This window comes from Aulonocara stuartgranti (genome assembly GCF_965226115.1).
Source record: "Aulonocara stuartgranti genome assembly, chromosome: 19".
NCBI lineage: Eukaryota > Metazoa > Chordata > Actinopteri > Cichliformes > Cichlidae > Aulonocara > Aulonocara stuartgranti.
The window spans coordinates 6515808-6533859 of NC_138955.1; the positions used below are offsets into that span (position 1 = coordinate 6515808).

Below are 18052 nucleotides of genomic sequence, written 5' to 3' on the forward strand. Positions count from 1 at the left end.
AAGTGCTTTCCAGTTATCGCACACATGCAAATTGATGGACCCATCAGGGGTGACTTGGACACTCTGGGATCAAACCACTGACCTTACGACTGTTAGACGAAACGCTCTATTACCTGAGCCAGAGTCCAAACAGGACAGGTCTTGCCAGCTATCTCTGTTTTTTTGTTTTTTTTAAGTCAAAGGCATGGATATTAGTATTTGCTCAAAAATCCTGTATCAGTGTGATCTAGTATATGTATGCAGGTAGTGTAGCACTATTGATACAAGCTGACACGACAGTGCAGTGCAGTCTTTGATTCCGGTGTGGTCGACCTGCTTCATTTTGTCCTTGATTCTCACTTTTCACCCTCCGTATCTGTCAGCTTAATGATGCACAGACGGACGGGCCAAAGCAGCACGTGGCACCATCCACCCAAAGTATGCAAGCACACGCTGCTGCTACACAAGCTGGCATTAGTGCGGTAACGGAAGCACGTCTAATAGCTTATACTTTTGCTCTTCGTCATTTTAACTGACAACAACAAATAGAGTTCTCGCTGCTTAAATTATTATTGTAATTACCTTCTTATCAAACGGCTAACTGGAAAACCATCCGTTCATCAAATTATCAGCATCACGCATGGCTGGCTAGCTATAGTTATCAAAATCCTCCTCTCTGCCGCTCTACCAGTGTGTCGAGGTGAGGTGCGGGGCGGTACATTTCCAGGACTCGTAATGACTTAAGGGGGTCAGAAGGATATCAGGAGCTGGCATGATAAGTGATGACACCCTCATGGGAGCAAGCTTAATGACTTTCCCTGTGTGCAGGGACCTGGCTGGTTTGGCCGGGCAATTTTTCCGCAGTGAAAGAGAGAGGGCCAGGACATTCTGTCTGCTCAAACCACCAGAGCCTCTTTCTTTGCTGTTCGCAAATCTGGGTGCCTTGCAGTGAAGCACCATGATCCAACAGAACACATGAACACACACACAAACACACTCAGAATTCAAATAGTTAATGGACTTTTTCTCCCTCTCTCTCCCTTTTTTTTTTTTTTTAAACCAACTCATCAATGTATAGAAAATATAGTATCTTTCTATTGTCTTTTTTTTCTTATTTGCAACAAGATTTACAGTTAAAAACCTCATTTGAAGCTTAAATTCTTTGGAACAATGAAAGGCTGGTGATCCCCCCGGTGCTTTCTCCAAATATAAGGAGAGAAAATATTTGCTTCTATTAAGGAGACGAGTTATTTGCAGTTTACAGATCAACTAATTTGCTTTTAGAAACTTTAAAAAATAAGAAAAAATAGAAACTCGCATGGACTTCAAACATCTGCTCCTGTGAGGTTCTTTGGTTTGGAGACAGCTGGTGTGGTGAGAGAGCGGAAATGGGACAGGGGCTTAAAAGGATTTCATTACTGGGGTAAACAACCTTAAGTGCCATGACAACACCCAGAACACTAGACAAACAGAAAAGACCAACAGCAGAGACTTAGCTAGGGTGTCCCTAGCTAGGTTTTTTCCCCTTTTTTTTTAAATAAACAATTTTGGCTATACAAGTGATCATTTTCGTCTTGTGGATGCCCCCGAGCTTGTGACAAGTTCAGACGGTCCTGTTTACCACTTGCTCAACAGCTTACATCCAACTGAGGGTCTCATTTCACAGAGTCAGCACAGCAGAGGTGTCTCCCCCCACCTCTCGCGTGTGTTTTCAGTCCTAAGCATTTCTCAACACCAGGTGACCTGCCCACAACCCACCTGGGCATTTAAGAGTTGGCACATACAAATACACTGGGAATAAAGTGGAGACAGACACCATCTTAAAAAGATATGTCACACATCCTATCAGACGCCTCAAGGTCAACGGAAATGACATGCTGAGCTGTCAGTCAGCTGCCTATCAATGTGTATGCGAGCGTGTGCTTGGAAGAGAAGCGGAGCCACAGATAGCATTTAATTGAAGGTTGAAGTTATCAGATAGCCTGCGACTCAGCTGTCAGTCAAGATGCAGTCACCACAGTGACGCTTCGCAGTGTTCTGCACCGCTGACGACATCGGGAAATGGCTGACTTTGAAGAATGGCGAGGGGGTGGGGGAGACAGACGCGCAGGCAGACTGAGTGATGGAGGCGCACGCATACACAAACACATTTACAGACAGATGTGGGGCACACAGGCTAGAAGAGGGACACACTTAAGGGAATTAGAGTAGGAGTGTGCTGGCGAGGCAAGTTATTTTGGTAGAATTGACATGCCGCACTGCATCCAGGCACCAGGACAATCTAATTATCTACTGGTGAAACCTGAGCAGGGTAAACATAGGTGATCTGACAGAGAAAGCGTAAGAGAGCGCGTAACCTCAGCCTAAGGATATAGTATGAATAAAGGGAGTTTTTAAATGGAAGTGAAAACTGAGAGGAGAAAAAGTAGATGCCAAGAGTTCCACAGATGGGGAAACGGCATGAATGATGACAAATGTTCCACGGCAGGTGAGTAGATGCCAACAACACAAAACAGGAGACTTGGAACATCATTCTCCGTTTTCTTGGGAGAGCCTAGACTTGTATCAGCAAGCCACACATACATGGATTTTCAGTGGGAGGACTCTGGGAAATCAGACAGAAATGTAAAAAGGATGGTGAAATTCCCCAGTCTAATAATCTTTCATTACACTTTCCTATCCGTTAGAAGTGGGCAGATGGGGATAAAAGGGACATTTTTCCCTTTGCTTCTTTTCTATCCTCTCGTGCTTCCTCCCCCTTTTTCTTAAAAGACTAAAGGCTTCTTCTTTTTATCATCTTTAAAAGCACAAACTGTAGAACCGCTGTCTCTCCGTGTTAAGACAACCATTTTAACTGTTTTATTGGGAAATCAGTTTAACGCGCAGCAACACTTTATCTCCTATTGTCTGCTGCTCAAATAGTCAATGCCAGATTTCATTTCCTCTCTGTCCACTAACTTAAAAATCCTAAACAGCAGCGAGAGCAGCAGCACAATCAAACGGATGACTACTCTTCAACTTCAACTGGTAGCCTTAAAAAAAATTACATATCTGGCACAAGATTACTGTTGGCACCTACACAAATATGATTTGGCAATCATGCTGAGGAAGTTTTGCACGTGTTCCAAACAGGAGAGCTAAAATAAATAAATAAATAAATAAAATAACAATCATTTAATCTGGACTTGCTGCTGATTTCTCCCAACTGCAGTCATCACATCTAAATTTAACAGTAAGTCTGCCATTGTCCTCTTTCCCTACTGACAGACTGAATGGCCATGCTTGAATGTGTTCACCAAATGAAAGCAGAAAACAAATAATTTGAAAAATGTCCTATTTTTGTGTCACTGAGTTTCAGTGTTCATCTGTGCTCACACTTCTTTATGTGCATGTCAGTGGGTGTGCTAATTTGTGTCTGATAAGGTCATCAGTGAGTCATCTTGACCACCAGGGGGAAGCCTAATTAATTTAGTAGCTTTCCAAACAGCTTATAAACAGAATACAAGAGTTACAGCCCTGCTCTGCTCAAAGCAGTGCAGCAAAGCGAGTGAAGGGTACACCAAGGGTCATCTGCGGATGCTGCACTTTTAATAGATTGTGTGTGTGTTATTTCATTAGCATCTCTACAGTCACAGGTGGCACCCACTGCTTCACACATTTTTATTGAACTTCTTCGCTTAAAAAAAAAAAATTGCATTCCTGTGCAGCACAAAACCCACACACAAAGAACACAGAAACTTCTGCAGTAACTGAAAGCAGGCATCATCTCTAAACAGCATGTCACAGTCGATGATCTCACTAAGACGACCACCATGCTCTTAAAGGCAACTGCACATCAGCTATGACCACACATGTCACAATTACAAGGCAAACACTTAAGGGTCACTTAAACTGGCTGGAAGTCCCTTAAGAGCCTGAGCGCAGACGCTGGGCCTGGTCTCAGGGTGAGATGGAGCTAAGCTGATCCTAGCCAGTCCCTGGTGCCTTTTATCAATTCTGTCAGGGGGAAAATGCAATCCATGCCCGACTGAGCCTTGGCCTGCTCTACGGTGTCTCTTATCCTCGTCACCTCCCTCCATTCATTTCCTTGCTGCCAGCTGCTGGGATTATGAAGAGAAACGCTGCTTCTCAGGACGTGACACAATCATTCATGTGTGCGTCAAAGATTACCATGAGCACATAAATGTGGCCGACTGTGGTAAACGCCTTACACACACGTCCCAAAGCTTTACACGCAGACACACATATCACTCTGCTCTGTGCTGCCACCATCCTCCTCATCTCTAGAAACACCATGGTACCTCCACCGTGTGCTGCTTCCCCCCCTGCCCCAACTGTGTGTATCCATCTCTCCATCACAGTAAAAACCAAGTGGTTACTCTAAAAGATTTTCATTCCCTTTTACTGAATATTTATGAAATTGCAGTTTACTTTTCTTGATGCTTCTTTTTTCAATCCCCCGCTTTCTCTCGCAGCACTAATCTGCTGCTGAGTTGGCTCATAAACACCCCAGCATGCTGCGTTTTCCACAGACCAGGACCAAATTAGTGTGCAGTCTGACAAAGTTGTATCAGTAGTACATTAACAACTTGGTGCACACAGTGTAAGTCGGGCAGCTAATAAAGTAAAAAGAACAAGTCAAGGACTGCATGTTTATCAACTAAAATATATTTTTTTAAAAGAGCAAAAAACTGAAAGGAAAAAGAACAGAACTGAGAGCAGAGTGCATGAGCAGTGAGCAAGTGCTTACAACAGTCATGAGATATGTCTTCAGTGCTGACAGACTGCAGAACTATCAGCAGCTGTCGTTCCCATGATGACACATCACAAAGACACATGGCCTAAGGCAAGAGGACCAACAGTGTGTGTAGAGGTATTTCTGCACAAGGACCAGTATGTGAAAGAATGTCTTTATCTGTTAACATGAACTTATATGAAAAATAAAATCTAGTTTCTCGATAAGATTAAGATTTCTTCTTTAATACACTTTCCTCTGGCTCCAGTCTAAATATTAATCCAGCAACCAGTCAGGCAAATGCTCTGATATTATTAGCAATGTGATGCAACAGCAAATGTGAGAGACGTGTAACCCTGATACTCACATCTGGGTACTCTTTGACAGGCACAAACAGTTTTTCCTGCAGGTGAACGATGGGTCCGACTGGTTCGGGCAGCTCCAGTGGGTGTTTGTCCACAAGGCCATTCACTGTGTCGCTGTACATGTCTTTACGCACTCTGTTGATCTCTGAAAGACAAAAATATGTAAAGTGCGGTAAGCAACTGCATAAAAACAGAGCAGTGACACTTAAAAAGAACGGTGCTAGATATATCACTGTCATATTGATTTTGACTTATGGGGAAAAGCCTAATGTAGCATACAAATCTTTGCCTTGCGTAATGTTTGTCTTTTACAGATAAACAACTGCGTAACTTGGCTAATATTAACATAGCCTTTGAGTATAAAAACGTGTGAGCATTAATGTTTCCTGCTTTCTACAGAAAATGGCATTTTTTCCTACTACAAACTGCTCTGAGTAGAAACAACAAATCTGTGATTGTGTGCAAGTTAGTCTATGAGCCGGAGACAAAAGTTAAACACTGCACTATTTACAGGTTAAGGCCACCGACTTTCTGTTCTTTCCCCTCAGAGGTTGTTCTCTAACAGAGCAGCCTGTGCAAGAGCCTGAGCAGGAGACCAGATACAGGGGAATCACTAAGGCTTAAGTATATGCCGCCTTTAGATCTGATCCCCCTATCAGATAAAACTAATGGACCTCTCTCTCTTCCACACGCACATGCTGCCGACTCACTCATACACATGTTCAAGCAGCACACCCCATTTTTACTCCATGTGTAGCCCGATGCATACAATCAAACCAGTGTGTCTGCAAGTCCTGGTATGTGACAGTGAAACGAGGGTCAGCTGCTGCAGGGCATATTTCTGCTTTCCAGGTTACCCTCAGAGTACGGTCATAGTGAATCCAAAAGTGCAAAGACGACGCACTCTGACGTTTGTGCCATAATCATATGATCTGCGATAACACTGGTATACAAGTTAACGTGACAAAATGTTAAAAAATTAATTGTCATATAACAATATCACTGACATAGTAAGACAGTGTTTACCTTCCCCCAGCGTGCACAACAAGACAAGCTCTTACATGTTTGACAGCAAACCTCTGATGATGATTTAGCACATAAAACTAAGCTACTTCAACATTCTCCACCATAGCACGTACAGGAAAACACGCCTTCGAGTACAACCAGGCTAAGAAGGCACGTGAGGAGCACATTCTAGCAGATGGTCATATGTGACCCCAAAGTAAACAAATGAGTCAACCAAGCATTGCTAGAGAACTCAGTGGTTGCACTCCATATGACAAGAAGAGCAAACAGTGAATGGATGTTACTGTAGCAGGTACATGGTTGTAAAGGAGACCTTTAAGCAATGTTAAAAAGCTCAACCCAAGACACTGACACCTTTTTTCCCAATAGAGTCACACTTTGAATTAGGCAGTTTGTCATTAATGACAAATACCCTTCATTTCTTGCACTTCTAAATGCTGCTGCCTGCAAGCTGCAAGCAATAAAACATTGTTCAGTAGTTTTGTTTTCTATATTTTCATAAATATTACTATTGCAACTTTTCCTGAAATACTGTGATATCATTTTGTGGCTATGTCACCCACCTCTAGTATGAAACAGCATGAACTAAATTGTAGAGCTGGCGAGGCCTCAAGGAACCGTGTGTGCAGGGTGGAGTGGGGGCGGCTGCTAGGCACTTTTTCCATCACCCATGAGACCTTCTGGCAGTAGGGAGCTCTATATTAAACTGCAGCAGGGGAACCTGACACTCAACTATAGATGCCCTCAGTAAGGCATGCATGACAGGCGAAGCATAACCCTGCACCTATGCAAAACTGGATAGGTGGGGTGAAACTTGCATCATCAGCTGCTTGTTAAAATTTGCAATTATAACAAAAGACAAAATAGCAGCATTAGAAAGGGCAAAAACGTCCCGACAAATCTCAGCAAAGCAGTTTTCCCTGACGATGTCTCAATTACATTCACAGGCATGTCTTTCTCTTCCTGTCATCTTAAGCAGATTAATACTTGTTGGAAACCTTTTACTACACTCACAGTAACGTAATGAGTGGTCAAAAATAAAGTCATCCTTATTTTACCCGTCAATGTTCCTGTTGGATCACATAATTGTGACACATTTCCAAACTTGGTGCAGGAAGAAAAGAAATTTCCTGCATTTTTATCTAATTTCGTATTATGAACAGCAACCGGTGCTGTGGTTTAAAAGTGCCAACAAAATGTTTTAATTTTTGGACAGTGGAGAAAATATATTTCCTCATATATTGACTTTATGTCCTACAAGACACCTAGATACAACATTTTTACTGCTAAACTGAAAAAGAGTTATCTCCGGACATGGCAATGAGACTAAAAATTTGTCACCAGTGAGGTCACAGACACTGACCAGCACACAGCTAAAAAACATCTGGTCTGCAGCTGTGTGGACAGCACCTGCAGAAGACATTGGAAGAGTACAAACAGGCAGCCAGGAGACTCGGCCCAACTCCTTTCCAAACCACATGACCTCAGTACTGTGAGGACCACAGATACTCCCAGCCCTTCCCAAAGATGAATTCATCCTCATGGTATCTTGCACAGAAAACAGATTACATCACTCCTAACCAAAACAGCAGCCAGGCAACGTCTTAGCTTTGGTTTGACACATTATACGGGGAGTAGACCACGACAGAAGGACAAAACAAACAACATACAGGAAAGGCAACATAGTTGACAACAAATCAACATGTATTGTGTTTTAAAGAACCCTTGAATCAGAAAAACCTGAACACGAGCAGGTTTAATTTCGTTCCTTAAAAATAAGTAATCACCACTAAAGTGCAACTAAAACCAAGTTCTATAAGCCTTCTCAAGACAATGAGCGAAAAAAAGAGTTATTCAACACCAGTAAAAGCAAGTCAATGACAACTAAAGAAGAGATCTGTAACTTAAATTAAGAAATCACTTCTCTGTATACGAGGGCGTAACTGTGCTTGATATGAATTTCATATTTGGAGTCATGGTTCGGTATGTTTTCTCTACAGCAGAGAAATCATCCACACACAAAAAAATCCATTAACTTTTTAAAACTTTACAAATGCATTCACACGTGCTCGACTGGCAAAAGTTCAACTGTAACAATAAAGGCACTCAAATGCTGTGAACAGTCAATGAAGAGAAACTCGGTTTAGTGTCAAGCATAAAACAAATCAAACAAAAAAACACAGTAAAGAAGAATGCAACATAACATAACAACACAACTGAAGTGAATAAATAAACATCTCCTGCTTGTTGCTTCTATTTGACAGATACTGTACCGATACTGTATCAGCAGAATCCTCTGTATTATTATCCTTATTGTAACTGTATCGTAACCACTCTTGTTATGAGGTAATTCAAGAAAAATACACGTACCATTACACCTATATCTACATTTTTTTTTTTTATTACACTAGGTCTGCATCCGGGAACTATTTTTTTCTTCAAGATAACAAAAGAAAACCAAAGGTGGTATTCATATGTGACAATGCAATCCAACAACCACCAGCGGCCTCCCCACCCCCTTCTTCTAATTCTATTTCCTCTTGCTGAAATGTCACATTAACATAAGGAGGCCGCGCTGGGCCATCAATGGAGACGTGCGGCATTTGACAACCTCTAATTTCTGTGCGCCAACTCTTTTCTGAAGCGCTGTGCTCACCTAAAAATTACCCCCTGCCTCGCACGGCCGACAAAATCATTTGTCTAGCTGTCCACCCCGGCAGAAAAGGCTGATTTTGTAACAAAGCGTGCATGTGGGATCACTATCTTGGATGGGGGTTGGGAGGGTGTTACCCTCTTGGAAAAGAAAAGAGACGGGGGTAAAAAGACGAGACAATCAAGTGGAGTGAGAAAAGACGTTAGCCGCTGAATGAGACTTTTTCTTGATAAGTGGTATTAAATGCAAAACCCTACTAATGCCACAGTAAACCCTGCAACTATGGTCACACATCACCCAGCTCAGTGTGTCATCTCCAACCTGACTCAGCTCTTCACACAGACAACTCTGACAGAAAGAGTTGTGTGTTTATTTACCTGTGGGGGTGGCTCCACATAGACACAGGAAGAAAGCATAATATATCTGTTTAGTTTTTTTACTCAGACATCTGTCAAGAAGAAACAAGTATTGACCTTGAGAGCAGGGCACAGCGGAGGGTTTGATGATACAAAGACAGAGAATTATAACCACAGTGCTGAGCAAGCAGAGTGCAGCTGAATTCTTCTAGACTCACACTGCTCTTTTCTGCCTCAATTTAAGTTTTTTTTTTTTTTTTTAGAAGCATTTCACTTTATCGTTCTCTTTCTTTTGTTTCTCTCAGCTTCTGCCCTTTCTTCTCAATTTTGCGGTGAAAAAAGAAAATGTCACAGACTGAGGCTGCATATCTGTCTGCCCTTTGTCAAGCAAAAGAGACAATTTCTCCTCATCTTTGCCGTGATCTTAGCAATGGTTAGAGACGTGTAACTAAAGGGAAGGGTGTGGGAGTGAGGAAGGGCAGGTGAAGCGCTTTTAAAAGGCAGTGGACTGAGAAATATGGGAGAGGAAGTGTCTGTAAGATGGGAGCCCATATTCAGTGAGGTTTGGGGAGTGGATATTAACTGAAATGTTCATTCTTGACCTTGGAAGAAAAAACTGATCGGGAAAAAAGAAAAATCTTAAATCAACATCTGCTCAATTATTTGAGCCTACCATCAGTGTGTGGCTGTCTCAATTTGGCTTAAATGCACTTTTTTGTACACGGCCTCATCATGTAATAACATCAAACTCTTTGACAAAGTTTGTGAGAAGTTAAAGAAATCACATTTGATTTTGTTTTATTGAAATTTAAGAAGATGCCTGATTTTCAGTGTCCATTTCAAGGGGTCATATTACTAGAACGTACATATTTCAGGGGGTGTTTTTTGCCCCTGACAATTAAAAACACACCTGGGTAAATGTAGAGGTCAGTGGATTTCCTGCTATGTTGGAGAATTTTATAAATTAAACATGTATGTAATGAGGAAATAAATAAAACCCTTTAAAAAAAAAATTCTGATATCGCACAGGTCATTTTTGTTTGGCAGAAAACCTCTTGGGTACCCTGATGTCACTGTAAGTGATCTGTAGAGACCATAAGGACCATACATATGGTGTTTTTAATCCTAATTTACCCTTAAGATATAAGCCACTTGATGACTCTTGGTTTTATTTACTTGTAGATTTAATTTGAATCTAAAGTTACGGCAAAATAAAATATGGTGACATCGTGTAACAAAACAAAAGCCATACATGTGGTGATTTTTAAAGCCAATTGATCCTCAAGATAATGCCTCGTGATTTTGATCGTCTCAGGCCTCGACATTTAATGAAAATGTAGATGAATTAGGTGAAGCTCCATCACAGAATGACAAAAAATCTCATTCTCATATAACAAAACAACAAGCCTTGAAGAGAAAAGGCAGCGTCACTGTGCCACCTTTGCTTCTAACTGGTTCTTTAGCAGGAAGTCAGACTAGCAGTCCCAAACAGAAACCATATCCCTGTCAGGGCACAGCACCAAAAAAAAAAAAAAAAAAAAAAAAAGGGGGGGGGGGGGGGGGTAGACTTGGGAATTATGTGCACACTGAAGCAAAAGATCGAGCGCAAATCCATTATGTGTATCGAGTTATTTAAGTGTCTGTGACACTGTCAGCCAATCACAATTGGCCACTGCAAACTCACAGACATGGACAGAGAAGCTTTTCTTGTATTTACCCAGCCAGATGTTTAAAAACATGATCACACAGGGGCAGCACATGCTGAACTAGGGCAAACAATTCATGAGCCTGTGATGAGAAAAGGCACACGACGAGAAAGAATAGCCAAGTGAGGTAGGTCAAGTTTGGAATCTGAGGTAATGTATTCAACCACAGCATGAAGAAAACACAGTGAGTGAAACAGAGAGGAAGGGAGATCAAAATTGGAGCAAAGAGAGAGGAAATAGAAGAGCGAGAGTAAAATTAAAAACAATGGAGAGGTCCAGCAGGAGATCCTGTAATCAGGTTTAAGACAGGTGAACATCACTCAACTAGACCTGCTCCATAAGAGAATGGGAGCAAGTCCATTAAGAGCCCAAAAATAGACACGTTCCATAAATGCTTTGTCTTCACCCTGTAGCTCACAGCAAACCGTCCTCTGACCATGCAGAGCACATCTGTCCCAGTAAGTACTCTGCATGTGTGAGAGACTGTCAAGAGCGGGAGTGAAAGCAAAAGAAATATAATGGTTGAGCAATCAGTGTGATCAGCTTTGCCTAAGGAAAGCTGCTTTAGATGCCTAGTGATGCCTGGCATTAGCCTGATATTATCTGGCACCTGAAGCAGATCCAGTCCAACACCAATTAATCTTCAAGCCAAAATGATCAAATGTTCAACCCTGCAGAGAGACAGAGCCAGTCCTTCCAGTTTAGGATGATTTAAGATCAAAAACCTGTAGTGTTAAAAATAATAATAATCCTCTTCATGCTTGCACGTGCATGAATGCTCAATTCATGTTTTAAACAGGGGAGGGGGGAGTGACTGGGATCTCAGGTAAATATAGACTGAATGCGGTCGCATCCAAAAAACTACAGCAATCAAAGATACACCTAAATGTGGCGGTGCCGAGTGAAACAAGACTCGGGCGAGGAACAAGCCTTTTCACTTAAAAGCTGCGCACTTCAGCAATCACAAAGCCTGGGTACCCCTTGCAAGCGAAAGGATTTGGGCATTTAATGCATTCCTGCCCTTTATTCACGGCACAGACGACTTTATCCAAGACGACACTCCACTTCAACAGTTTAGGGGTTTGGCAGGCCAAGCATATGAAAGACGGGGGTTTCTTTTAAAGCAGAGAGCAGAAGTATAGCGCGCACTGGTGGGGCTGACTGAGCCATGAAAACGTATGCATTTCTGGGTCTTATCGTCAACTCACAGCTGTCTCTCGCTACCCCTCCCTGTTTGTGGAGGGGAGAAAAAAAAAAGTTTCCCTATGCTTCCGTCTTATTTTTACTTACATATCTTTGATTTAACAGTAGGCCTACACTGCTAAATCCTTTGATGTTCATGCACAGTCTATTCCTGCGCTGTTAATGAGTGCTGTCTTATATACATAGTAACCAAAATAAGTTTACATTTTGAAATATAAAATTCTTTACTCTGGGGAACAAATGTAATTTAATCATTATTAATTAGTGTATTAATCTTTATTAATCAGTGCCGAATGTTATGTCTGAAATGTCATTTGTTGCGCATTGATAGTCCCCGTGAATAAGGTAATCACGGCTCATGTGACTTTATGGTTTCCAAGTAAACAGCAGCAACACTGAACAAAGAGGATTTAGATAACTGTGGATCAACATTATTCAAGCCAATTAAGCCAGTATTGTGCCTTTGGAAATGGCTATATCAAACACACCGATCATTTGCGAAAGCTTCACCCGAGTGTGTCTATTAGCAGCGTAGCCGTGTTTCTTGCAATGGTTATGTGGCTATATTGAGCAAAGCACAGTGTTATTTGTCCCCGGCAGACCGCACAAAGATTTGTCTTTTAAGCACAAAATTCACAGTTTGTCTCTTTGCTGACCTGCAGCAACAGCAATACAGAGAGGCAATTTTGCACAATACAATTTTATTGCTGGAAGATATACACTTAGTCTGAGCAACCCAGACAGCTGAAGCACAATATAAACTTTGGCACAGAACATTTCGGGGCAGAATGAGGCCAAAGGATTTTGTCACCCATCCCTTACATACGGGTTGCTCCAATAATAGGGGGCTGCTCAACATTCTACCAGGACAGGAGAAATGATATGCAACTGCAGCGACTAACAACTTTTTATTGTACGAGAGTACTGCGAAAGGCTCGGAAGAGTACTCATTAAATTTAAAATTTGTGCCAAGAGGTCTCTGTGAATGCTAATTAGGGCTGCCACAAACGATTATTTTGATAGTCGACTAGTCACCGATTATTTTTGCGATTAGTCGACTAATCAGATCATCATCCATTGGACGTAAAACTACAGCTTATTGCACCAGCAGCATCTGCTCTTATATAACTATCATTAGCTTACAGCTTTAAGTGTTTAAGGTCTGTGCTAACTAAAAATAAAGACAAGATGATAGTTTATTAAATTTTAATGAAATTTGCAGATTGTTTCGGTGAAGTTTAATAAACTCCTTGCTATCTAAAATATAACGGGACACTGGAGTATATTCTGGAGCATCTCACACTTCTGATAATCAGCTGTCTGCTTGACGTTTATTCAGCTGTGTAAAAACTATAACTTTAATCTCAGACAAACTGATTTACTCAGGAACAAATAAAATACAAAAAAAAAGCCAAACAATAACATTTTAAGTTATCTAAGTGACTCATATATATTTAACCTGAGTAGCGAAAGACGGCGGTGGGTTTGAAAACGATTTGCGGGGAGTCCGGTGTTCTCACGGCTCTAGTTAGCCTTGCCCCCGGCTCGCTAACGAGCTAGTGGGTAACAGATGTCTCCGAAAACGTAGGAGCGCTTTTGAAAATATGTGGTGTCCTGATAAACTGAGCAGATATTTGAGGTTTACACAGCTACATTCTCGCCTGAAAATATGTTAAACGTTTATTTTGTGACCCAGAAAGAATAATAAGAGTAATATTAAAACTAACTAGCTGCCGCCATTGTTGGAAACTGCGCTGGGCCGCGCTATGAATTCTGGGACACAGCTGCTTCTTCTTCTTCTTCGGGGTTTAATGGTAGCTGACATCCTTGTACATGCAATGCTGCCATCTTCTGTTTCAGTCCGTTATTACACTCTTAAATCCTGCCACTTATTCCTGCGTCTTTTGTGATCTTACAAAGCTTCAAACGACGCGTCGACTATTAAATCAGTCGTCGACGATTTTGATAGTCGACGTAATCGTGACTAGTCGACAAATCGTGGCAGCCCTAATGCTAATGCATCTCAACTGTCAAATTCTAAGTAGCACACAAAAAAAAATACAGTATATCTCAATTTTACTTTACAGCGACTTATCTACACAGTTGCTTAACCCTGACATGTGGATATAAGCGCTGACCCCCACAGGCTGAGGGGGGACTAAAAGGCTCTAGACAGAAATGACGGTGCGGTTTGCAGCCAGAGGGAGAGATTTATGTTGTGTGTCAGGGATTTTCCTGAGGCAGGCTGGGTAGAAAGCTCCAGCGTCAGGTCTTTAAGTAGATAGGCCACTAAATAAACGACTGGCATAACAAGGTTTCTGGATTCTTTCCTGCCTGTGCCTGGTTTAAAAAAATAAAAAAATAAAAAAAAAAAAAGAAAGAGGGAGAGAAAAAAGAAACACAGAAAACACATTCACAAACACACTTTTACCCATCACTTGGTTAAAGTGCAAGCCACGAGAGAGTGGAGCTACACTTTCAGCCAAATTAGGGATGGACGAACAACGACAAAAAAACCTTACATACAGCAACGGTAACCATTTCTGTCTGCGACATAAACTATAGCTGGGAAACAGCAGCAAACATAAATGCTGTGCGATTGTACACACACGTCTATATCTCAGCCAACTCACTCCCTGAAAGCAGCACGTTCTGCTCTCTGATTATCAATAATGAGCAGAAGCTGCCCGAAAACACACACACACGTAGATAATAACTCACACAACATTTAAGCTATGGGCTCACCAATGCTCTGATATCATGCGCACAAATGCACACATAAGCACATATAATACACATAAAAACAAACATCCAGCCGAACATTAAAACACCCACACACGTACAAGCTAATGAGCCTGTGTGTGTTTATAGGCAAGGCTCCCCTGAGACAGTGAACCCACAGAAATAACACTACACACGGAAGGAGGAGGGAAACTGCCTCGGAGAATATCTGCTGAACAAATACAGCAGGAAACAAGAAGGAAATGGTGCTACATCTCTCCTCTAGCTTGCCTTAATAGCCACTGCTTTATATTTAGTCTGGTGACAAAAAGACAGATTAAAAACAGAGATTAGAGAAACACACAGCTGCTCTACATTACGCTGTTCTCCACAGTCTCACGACTCTTGACTGGTGAATTTATTTTATCATGATGACTGAGAGCAGGGGGAAAACTGAGCTGCAAAGTTGTAGTTTGTAACAAAGGTGAGCCTGTTAATAAAACGTTATCTACTTTTAATAGCTGAGCATTAGGATTATTACAACAAATGTGTGCATGCTTGAAACAGAAAGCAAAAGATTTATGTGCACAGAAAACAGAGTTGGTGGCGAAACTAATCTCAGAAGTCATCAAGTCAGACTAAACTGCACACAAATACGTCAGAACACTGTGACGTCGGGTGTCATGGTTTACCGCCTTCTCTAGTCACCTAAGAAAATATATATGCTCAAAGCGGGGTGTGTAGGTGTCTTCGTGGCCAAAAAAAAAAAAAAAAAAAAAAACAGCAATCAGTAAAGCCATTAATCATAACCTGTAGCAAATGCTAGGTTTCCTGAGGCTGTCAGAGTGACTGCATGCAGGAAGGGGGAAGAAGTGCCAGACTGAGTATGGCTTTCTGCGGCTGCTGACACAAACAGTGACGGTATGCTGTAAAAAATGTGTGTCATTGCACATTAGTTTGGTGATTAAACTGCGTAAACAGACAGTGAAGAAGAGGAGAGAGGATCCACAGGAAAGGTGTGGCCAAGGGTGAGGCGATAGAGAAGCAGGAACAGCCTGCAGATGTGCATTTGACTGGCCACAAATTCCTACTACAGATTGATAATGACTGTAATGTTTGAAAAAAAAAATCGTCACATACATAAACAACAAGCTCTACAACAGATGGTATAATAATGAGAGAAAATAAAGAGAGCCTAAAATCCAGAGAACAGTAAAAAAAAGAAAAACAACAAAAAAACAGAAAAAAGCTCTACAAGGGGTTTAAAACTGCACAAGTATACCTAGGATGCTTGCTGTTATTTTAAAAACAAACAAACACTGGGCAGACCCAATAATCATCAGATTTAGATTTTTTTTTTCCTGTTTACAGCATTTCGAAGACGAATAAAAAAAACTATCCATCTCATTTTTAAAAAGCATCATCACTTTAATTTCAGTGACATTTTCTTTTCTTGCAAAGTGCTGTGAACAGTCAAAAAAAAGCACCACATTAGCAGCGTGCACATAGTTCTGTGCGTGAACTTTGAAAGACTCGGGGTTGTCTAACAAATCAACAAAATGTCTTTACCGTCTCACAGCAGCAAACAGCCCTTGTAAAACAAAAGAGGCCATTTGATTAGAGTGACTGCTGTCACTTGATAACTCCCATCAGCAGTGAAAGCTGAACAGATGCAGATACCCCTGAAAAAGTTAAGACAAATATCCTTTTGTGATCTCACAGCTGGCACCTTTTGTTTTAGTACATATCTCAAATAAAAAAAAGAACAGGATTATTACTAAAAGGTGATTACTAAAGCTATTAAGCTGCAAAGACATTCAAGGTTAATGCCTTTGGGATGGTCTGGAAGAAAAAAATGTAAAAATAAATAAATAAATAAGACAAGCAGAAAATTTATTTGCCATCTTTTGCCATTCCACAACATTTTCTTTTTAAAACCTGCCATATTTGTTTACATATGGCACTACATTTTAAAACAAAGTACCAAATTTATGGTAAAAAGAGGAATATGTCTCCAAAACCCCTGTCCTCACATCAAGACCGCCTTTCATCTGCACCAAAATGACATTTTCAGTTGTGTTACATGCAAACAAAGTGTCCAAAGAAGAAAGTCATATGACAAATATAACAACAACTGGGATAGAATCAGAATCAGAATGTCTTTAGTGTCATTGTTACAGGTACAACGAAATTAAAAATGGTCCCCAATCAGTGCATCATCCCTAACAATATCAAAATATAAATAAAACAATAAAATCAATAAATAAAATACTTAAGAATAGTATTAGCAAACTTTCACATCCATTACTACAAATATGCTTCAGTCAGCGCATAGATTAATACAAGAGTGGCATGATGGACATTTTTTTTGTAGCAGTATTCAGATAATTTAAAGGTTTGATTAACCTACAGTAATGATTCAGTGTAAATCAAATAAATAGTGAGCACATTTAAAACCCAATTCTAAACAAAATAGCCCAAACAGGCACCATATGTGGTAGTTTTTTGGGGGGAAACACGCAAACAGAAATGATAGCATACCGTAGCGTAATAATGAAATAAAATCATTATTTAATGACAAATTTGAAAAAAAAGAAAAAAGAAAAAAAAGAAAAGATGTCTGATATCCAATCAATCATATGTGGCCAAAATAACAAGGTGAATAATTTACATGTTTCCCAGATGAGACACTGCAAAGCCCTATCCTCCTCACTTCCCTCAGCTCAAGGCTGAAATTACTGTTTCACACAGTATCTGCAGAGCTATTAGGACTTCAGTCTAAAATTAGAAAAGGGGATCATCACATTTGATGATGTGGAACTGCTTTATGGGGCTGTCTGTTGGTGGGGGGCAAGCTGGCAGCTCAATGAGCCAGAGGTGTGCCAGTTTTGTGCACTCCGTGGGGTCTACCATACAGAGTGAGGCAGGGGAGGGCAGCTCAATACCGAACCATAATGGTTTACTCTTAATAGCTGCCCGCGAGGGGCCAAAGTTCATTACTCCCTGCGTGGCGGGACTTCTGATCGGTCGAAACGTATAAGTGCAATCGCACTCACACATTTACACTTCAGGGAGGCACCCCAAGGGGAGTGAGCAAGGTGGAAAGCTGTGGAAACTGTTTACTTTCCTTCACACACTCACACAGATACAATTCCCTTACAGGAAGCACCGGAGAGCACGGTACTTAACAGAAAGCTTAAACCTCTTTCTCATTGCTAATTATTCAGCAGTTTTGAAAATAAAATAAAAAAATTTTGGTGCTAATACTCTCCTCAGTTAACCTTTAAAAGTAGCCCAACATGCTAGCT

The 18052-nt window shown here is 41.0% G+C and overlaps 1 protein-coding gene across 5 annotated transcripts in view; it reads right to left on the bottom strand.

The window, feature by feature from the left end:
• qkia (QKI, KH domain containing, RNA binding a) overlaps positions 1-18052 on the bottom strand; it is an 84913-nt gene that overhangs the window by 47556 nt on the left and 19305 nt on the right. For all 5 annotated transcript variants that reach the window (XM_082516405.1, XM_082516408.1, XM_082516406.1 and 2 more), the window contains exon 2: positions 5082-5224. In XM_082516405.1, coding sequence (XP_082372531.1) covers positions 5082-5224 — 143 coding nt within the window. The remainder of the gene's footprint in view (positions 1-5081; positions 5225-18052) is intronic.